Source organism: Geospiza fortis, unplaced genomic scaffold (assembly GCF_000277835.1).
Source record: "Geospiza fortis unplaced genomic scaffold, GeoFor_1.0 scaffold5, whole genome shotgun sequence".
NCBI lineage: Eukaryota > Metazoa > Chordata > Aves > Passeriformes > Thraupidae > Geospiza > Geospiza fortis.
The window spans coordinates 1168424-1176546 of record NW_005054421.1 but is presented as its reverse complement, the minus strand read 5'-3'; the positions used below and the strand labels follow the sequence as shown (position 1 = coordinate 1176546).

The window sequence follows — 8123 nt, the reverse complement described above, 5'->3', positions numbered from 1 at the left end:
CTGAAGATGCCATCAGGATTCAGAGGAAGAAGCTGACACTGCCCAGACAGAATCCTGTGTTTGAATGGAATTTATGCATCATGGATGAGGTGTATGAATATGCAACAGGCTGTTGCTTTTAAGGGTTAATCCTCTGTTAACGTGGGTCCTTTTTCTGCTCATTTTGCCCAGAAAGAGGTACCTGGACGTCTGTAACTCTTTGTTTCTGTTGTCTCATATTGTCCTAATCCAAATTGTCCTAATTATTATTACTCAAATTATAATATTATTTTAATAACCATTTTATTACTATTAAACTTTAAAAATTCTAAAAACAAGTGATTGGCGTTTTTCACAGGAAAGGAGAGGGAGAAGGGAGGGAGTAGACAGTGGTGTGAAAAATTCATATTACATGATTGGCTTTTTGCAAATATTCAAATGAATATTATATGTGTTATGTTACAAAGTTATACTGTATTAATCCTTTTCAGTAGTGTGTTGAATATCATTTTAGGCTATTACATAATATTAAAATAGAAACTGTGTGATGTAAGATACTTTTTCTAACTAGCTCAAGGAATTCTTTGCCCAGAGATAACAGCAACAAGAGAAGAATTATTGCCTCCTTATTGGGAAAGACCAGAGTTGGTGGGGAGGACAAAGATGACTGATTTACAAGATGAGGGGGGGAAGTTGACAATAACCAGGGAACACCCTTTGTTTGAAAAGAATTTCTGAATCATGTCTGAGGTGTATGAATATGCAACAGGCTGTTGCTTTTAAGGGTTAATCCTCTGTTAACGTGGGTCCTTTTTCTGCTCATTTTGCCCAGAAAGAGGTACCTGGACGTCTGTAACTCTTTGTTTCTGTTGTCTCATATTGTCCTAATCCAAATTGTCCAAATTTTTATTACTCGAATTATATTACTATTTTTATAACCATTTTATTACTATTAAACAGTTAAAATTTTAGAAACAAGTGATTGGCGTTTTTCACAAAAGGTTTATTAAACCTTATCACAAATACAACAGAAGACCGAATAGAGCAAATATCACAGGATTTTTCCCACCATGTGCTCATCCACACAAGGGAGGTTTCGCCCTTTAACCCTTCAGCCCCTCCCAAAGTTCTGTCCATTGAGCCCTTCTTTGCTGTCCAGTGGTGGAGATCAATTCCCTAAACCTTGATTGGAGGTCAGGTTTTGACAAGCTGACCCTCCCAAATGTCCCAATCCCAGCTGTCCCTTGATAACAACACAAGGGGGTAAAACAGAACTATGAATCTATAAAACTTTTCTTAACCTATAGACATGATATTTGTCTGTTAATTGCATTACTCATCTATCACAGAGGACACACCACAAGCCCCCTTTCCATGACTGCAAGCACAGGAGAATGAATGTGCTGCCCCTCTGCAGTCAGGGATTGTCTCCAGGAGCTGCCTGCTCCAGCCCTGCACTTCCACAGCCCCGGCTTCAGGGAGTGACCCAGAGCCTGGGGGCACTGCCTGGCTGAGCAGAGCTGTAAGGTGGGACTCAGGCACCATCTGTGAGCTCCTACAAGGTCTTAACAACCCCGGTAACAAAAACTGATGTTTCTCATATCAAAGGGTGTCAGAACCCAGGACGTTCCTCTGAATGCCCTGGATGGCTCGAGACCCTGGCAAGGGGCTAAGAGACCTTGGCACGGGGTCACAAACACCTGTGCCTTTGATTTTAGCCCATGGAAACAATTACCAACTTTGTGTGAAGGTTTACAGGCCACAAGAGTTTGAGTAGAGTGTTAGTGAATTTGTCACAGGGTGAAAAAGCAGAACTTTGGGGATTTAGAATGGGGGTTCAAGAGGCAAGATGGAGGAATCTGGGCGTGTCCTGTTCTTCTTCTTCTTGCCCTCCATCTTCTGCTATGATGGTGACACTTCTGGATTGGTTTAGAGTTCAGACAGACTGTCTAACACAGGTCATAGGTATTGGAAAATTATTGTAAATAAAGCACACGTAGTTGTCCGTATAAAAAGCCAACACCACCCCAAGGGCAGGGACTGTGCCACAACCCGACCTGCTGGACAGATCTCAGCAGGGCAGAGAACGAATGGAAGAGATCAGAGAAAATAAACAACCTTGAGAACCAGAACTGAAGAATCTCAACAACTTCTTTGAGTGTGAGACTAGGAAAAAAGATTTTAACACCTCGGGAGCCATTCCAGCAACAACAAACACAACAAAAGAGAATTTTAACCTGGTGGAAGAAAGTGGTCTCTGGATACAAACAAAAGCTGAGGGCATGGAAACTTACTGATGAGGACAGCCAGTCCATCAAGCAATAAATATCAGGAGCTGAATCATTTCAACCTGTATTTCAGGGCAAGTGCAAGTGTATGTATAGAAGTAGGTCAGACCAGTCCAGCCTGGAAATGCAGTGGGATCAGTGAGGGAAATCCCTTTCCTGCTCTAAACAAGAAGAGAGGGTGCAGCCTTCCAGAGAACAAATCCATTTGTGCTCTCCAGGCTTCATCTTCCTTGCTGTGCTGTGCTGTGCAGCCCTGCACACACCACTTGGCATGGCCTGCCCTGTGCTAGCACATGTTGGGAAGCACCAGCCCTGCACACCCTCCTGGAGAGCTGAAACAACAGCTGAACTGTAAAAAAAAGGAAGTATGTGAAGATTTCGTATGGTTTCCATAGCCCATTCACCAGGCACTTCAACCTCCTCCTCCCACAGCCCCTGCCTCCAAGGGACACTACAAACCCCAATGTTACAAAGGAAAAATTTATTATTTTCAGGAAGAGAAACACATTCTCACTTCTCCTGGGGAGTGTGACAATCCCCAGCCTCGGGGCAGGGTGCAGCTGCCCTCAGTGCCCGTGGTGGTGAGCGTGGCCAGAGCTAAAAGCCCAAAATATCCCTTAATGATGAGCATCCTGTGGGTGCAAGTCAGCCACAGCTTCTCAGTGAGAGGAGAGAAGCTGCTTCTTGGCACTACTTGAGTTGAGTGCTTCAGCCAGTTTCCCCTGAGGCTCTGGCCTGGCCCAGGTGGGGAAGCTCCTTATCCTAAAGGCCAGGAAAGCTCTCCAAGGCCTGGAGGATGTCCTTAGCTCCTGCAGCACCTGAGTCTGCTGGAGTGCTCAGCATGAGTGTGTCAGTCCAGGTGTGGGTCTGCAAAGCAGGACCAGCCCAGAGCACTGGGAGCATTTGCAAAGAGGAGTTCAACGCTGACAGCCTGGTCTGAGCCCTTCCCAGTGTTTCTAAGCAATCTGATGTAATATTCTTATGCCCATCATTTAAATACATAAATACTTCTAACATAAGACTTCGCAGCCAGCAGCGACACACTGAAATGTTGGTGGAGTTCTTTGGGAGACACAAAGTCAAAAACTGACAGGTGCTTAAAATCTGCCTTGCTGCAAGCAAAACCCCCCAGCTGCTGGCTGTGCTGGGGTCAGGGGCTGCCTGCAGCATGGGCAGGACCTGTCTGAGCTGCATGAGCAGGGATGAGCAGGGATGAGCAGCCCAGGGGCACAGGGCTGTGCCTGGCAATCTCTGGCGCACACCCGTGGGACAAAGCCAAGGGCAGCCATGAGAACCATCTGGGTGCTCCCTGAGGAAAGGATGCTCACACCTGCAGCTTGGTCTGTCAGAGAGAGGTCACCACATCCAGGAGCCTTCATGTTTGCCCAACTTTTTGTGTGCCTGGATCACTTCTGGGTCAAGCCCAACGTGTGTGTACTTGAAGGAGGTTTTCCTGTGAGGCCTTACAGCAGATATTCCTTGGGCTCAGGCTTCAGCATTTGGCAGACAGCTGGAACAGCCAGTGGGGCTCTGCTCTCAAAGGCTGCTCCCCAAACTCCACAGGCAGTGCTCCTGCTGCCCAGTGCAGTCCTGTCAGCTCATTTCCACACTCCACCCTCTCTCACAGCCCTTGCTCTCAGACAGCCTTTATCTGGCGTTCCCTGCTGCCTCTTCCCAGTTTTCCATCTTGCCAGGCAGATTCGTTCTCCTCCTGCTCCAAGTGGCTTCAAGACACTTGAGGTATCTTCCTGACTCACCAGACTTTTATTTGAGAAAAAACACAACACATTTCTACTATATACAGACACTGTCAAGTAAATAGAGAAACCTGGGGTTTCTCTGAATACGAGCTAAGCTTGGGTGACCTTCTTTGGCTTTCATTTCTGTTCTTCTCAAGAGTTCCACGCATCCCTTTCCCCAGTGTTGGGAAGATCCATCCTGGGTAGCAACTCAGCTGCACAGAGCTCCAAAGAGGCGAATCTTGCACTATATGAAGCCTGTGGTTCATCTGCAATCTGCACTCCCAGCCAGGCCCTCCACAGCCCCAGGGAGGGCTCTAGAGCACTCTGCCCATACAAGTCTCGGTGGGGAAGGCTGTGCTTTCCACGCTGCTCCAGTCCTGCAGCTAGGACTTGCTGTCAGCTACTAACACCAGGCTGAGGGACAGGTCCCCGAGGCTGGCGTTGGAGCTGGTCCACAGCGTGATGCTGTCCTGCTCAAACAGGTAGAGCACTGTGGTGAGGTTCACTGTGCTCTCGTTGCTCTGCACAATCTGCTCCCACAGGACACTGCTGCTGCCCTGCAGGGTCAGATTCAGCCAGTCCTCCTTCTCTTCCAGGTAGATGGTGCTCCTGAGGGACAGGAGGTAGAGGCCGTCGCAGGGAACCAGGACAGAGCCGTTCCGGATCTGGATGGGCCCCAATTCCGCTGAGAGGTTCACGGCTGCTCCCCTGGTGCTCCTGCCTGCAATGCAAGGAGGCAAAGGTGATCCCCTGGGGACAAATGGCTGCTAGGAAATGGGTTGGTTTATGTGAAAAAATGGGTATTTTATGATTGGCTTTTCGCAAATATTCAAATGAATATTATGTGTGTTGTGTTAGGAAGTGATGCTGTATTAATTCTCTTAAGCACTGTGTTAAATATAGTTTTAAGTTATAACATAATGTTAAAATAGAAACTATGCTATGGAAGATACTTTTTCTAAAGAAAGGACTTGCACTGAGATAGCAGCCACAGGACACCTGAATCTTTCAGAGAAAGAGAATTTATTGCTCCGTTATCAGGAGAAACGAACTTCTTCCGGCCTCACTCGGGCAGGATGACACTGACAGGATTCAGAGGAAGAAGCTGGTGATGACCAGACAGAATCCTGTGTTTGAATGGAATTTCTGCATCATGGATGAGGTGTATGAATATGCAACAGGCTGTTGCTTTTAAGGGTTAATCCTCTGTTAACCATGTATCCTTTTCAGGCTTATTTTGCCCAGAAAGAGGTACCTGGACCATCAGTAACACTTTGTTTCTACGGTCTCATATTGTCCTAATTCAAATTGTCCAAATTATTATTACTCTAATTGTATTACTATTTTTACTATTAAACTTTTAAAATTTTAAAAACAAGTGATTGGCATTTTTAACAGTTTACACCACCTGACTGCAGGGAAGAAGGAAAAATATAAAAAAAAGGAGGAGAGTATACTAGAGAACAGGGCAGACCAATGTGAGAAATAGATTTGTAGAGAATTCTCAAAGCCTAACAAGAGACTCACATAGCATACATCTGCATACAAACTGTGAAATAAAAAATACTAACTTAGAAATGCCATAGAACAAGACAAACATTGTTGAGAAAGAAATAGAACTAGAAACAAGTTTCAAAAGATAGCCTTCCAAATAAGACTAAATGCTTTAGAGAAATAAAACTATGAAAAACACATTGAAGTAAAACCCACAAAGAGTAATTTTAGATTATTAACTTTAAAACATTTACAACATAGTGTAACAAAAACTAATAAACCAAGAAACACTTATAATATATTGTAATTAAGAAATAATTCGCTTCTAATTATAACAACAGAAATTATAACATCTGCATTGCCTCACCCTTCACATGAGACTAAAAATAAAATAAAAGTTTTTAAAACACCTCTCAGTTACTCCATCTCTAAGTCAAAAAAAGGCTTAATCCAACAGACCAGAGTTAGAATATTATCTACCCTAGCCAGCCACCATCTACCATGGAAATTTACACATGACCACTCTTGACTAAGCTGTGCCTTTTGGCACATGGTTGTTTATGTGGATTGCTCCTCCAAATTTTTATTTATGCACAATTTACTTACTCTGTGTCTTTGAATACAGAAAAATACAGCAAGTGAAGCATCACTGTGAGTTTAGAAAGAACAGGTTCATAAAAAGAACAGGAAAATTAAGACGAGGAAAAGAGATGCAGAGCTGGATGACAAAAAGTGCTTTCTGTTGAGATGCTGGTAACATAAACCTTTGTCTTAGGGTTTGGTTGTGGGTTTTTGTTCTTTTGTTTATTTTTTCAGAAGACAAGATGAAAGAGCAGCAAAGAGCCAGAAGCAGAAGGAACTAATTAATACAGAGCAGAAAAAGGAGAAATTAAACAGGAACTTGGCAAGAAGGGTTTTCTGGTGGAACGGAGAGTCGCAGTTCCCAGGCTGTGCTGGCCACGTTTCTGTGCTGCAGCCCTGGGCTCTCAGCACAGCAGCTGAAACCCCTGGGGCACCAGGAGCTCTCCAGGCAGGGAGCACAGCCCCTCCGGGCTGGGGACAAACTTCTCAAGCTTTCCCTCCAAAGGACATGAGTTTCTGTTAGGTTGGGCTCCCTGCTGCCTCGCGCTTTTAACTGAAAGTAAAGCCGTCGATAATATTTTCAGTGTGATTTTAAAAGTTTTACTGATTGGTTTTATCTCTGAGGTGTGACACCAGACAAACCTCCAGTGGAGCTGGCACGCAGAGCAGCACATCTGATATGGTGTGTGCTCTCACCCACTCCTCCTGAGGAAATCATTTACATTTTTCATAAGTCAGGAAACCATTGACTTCTTTTAGAAAAACCCAAGGGCGTGCCACGTGCATTCAGCAAATTGTCAAAAATTACTTTCTTGTTCATTCACAGAGTGAAAGAGTGGTTCAGGAGACAGGTGAGGGCTGCAGGGATCCACGCAGATTTTCAGCTTTTTTGTCCTGCTCTGGGAAAACCCAACTGTTTCATTGTGTCCCCTTGCAGCCCTGGGGCAGGCTTGGCACCTCTCCCCTGACAGCGCTCCTGGCACCAGTGCTCCATCAAAGAAACAGCCAGCACTGTGGTACATGAGAGCCATTGGGGTATTTGGGGGGCCACAGGATGCCAGGGAGGTCCCTGGGGGCTGTGGTAGGGTGGGGAGCCCTCCCCGTGTGCCAGGGGGATGTGGGTGCTGCACTGGCGACCGTCGAGGCTCCCCCAGCGTCCCCCCCAACACCCACCTGAGTATCGGATGTGGGTCCACAGCACTTTGTCACTCTGGATCTGCAAACAGAGCAGACAAATCCTCATTAAGGCACGGGGCTGGCACCTCCCTGCTGCTGCTGCTGCTGCCCTTTCATTTCCCTGCCAGGACCCTTCAGTGCCTGCAGGGGCACAGCAGCGCCAGGGGCACGGCACAGAGCCTGGGCACTGAGCTGCTGCCAGCCAGCCCCCACCTGGGCTTGGGGCATTGCATCGTTATTGAATATTAGCTCATTCTTATGGAATACTAGTTCATTATTATAGAATTTATTTCATTATTATATAATTTTATTTCATTATTAAATAATTTTATTTTATTATTATAGAATACGATTTCATTATGATAGAATATTAGTTCATTATTATGGAATATTAGTTCGTTATTATAGAATAGCATTTCATTATTATAGAATATTGTTTCATTCTTACAGAACACTTTTTCATCATTATAGAATATTAGTTCATTGTCATAGAATTTTATTTCATTCTTATGGAATACAATTTCATTATTATAGACTATTAGTTCATTATTATGGAATATGAGTTCATTATTATAGGCTTTTATTCCAGCCTGGCTCCCAGCCAGTGTGACTTCCAGCCCAGTGCTGAGCCCTCCAGAGCAGGGCTGGTTTTGTCCAGAAAACCTCGCTGGTGTGGGCATTGAGGCAGAGCAAGCAGCAAGGAAAACATCAAAGATATTTCTCTACCTATCCTAAAATATCCTAATCCCCCCAAAAAAACTCCACTACTTTTAACTTTCACCCATTAAAAAAGTCTAAAACTTTAAAATAAATTAAAATCTACAAATATATAAAGTAAATAATAACATATTATATATTATAT

The 8123-nt window shown here is 44.6% G+C and overlaps 1 protein-coding gene across 1 annotated transcript in view; it reads right to left on the bottom strand.

The window, feature by feature from the left end:
- Positions 1-4301: 4301 nt before the first annotated feature.
- The window catches only part of TNFSF4 (TNF superfamily member 4), a 28290-nt gene continuing 24468 nt past the window's right edge, over positions 4302-8123 (bottom strand). The window contains exons 2-3 of the mRNA XM_005426714.2: positions 7259-7301; positions 4302-4730 (exon numbers count right to left, since the gene is read on the bottom strand). Of these exons, the coding sequence (XP_005426771.1) occupies positions 4393-4730; positions 7259-7301 (381 nt within the window). The 3' untranslated portion in view covers positions 4302-4392. The remainder of the gene's footprint in view (positions 4731-7258; positions 7302-8123) is intronic.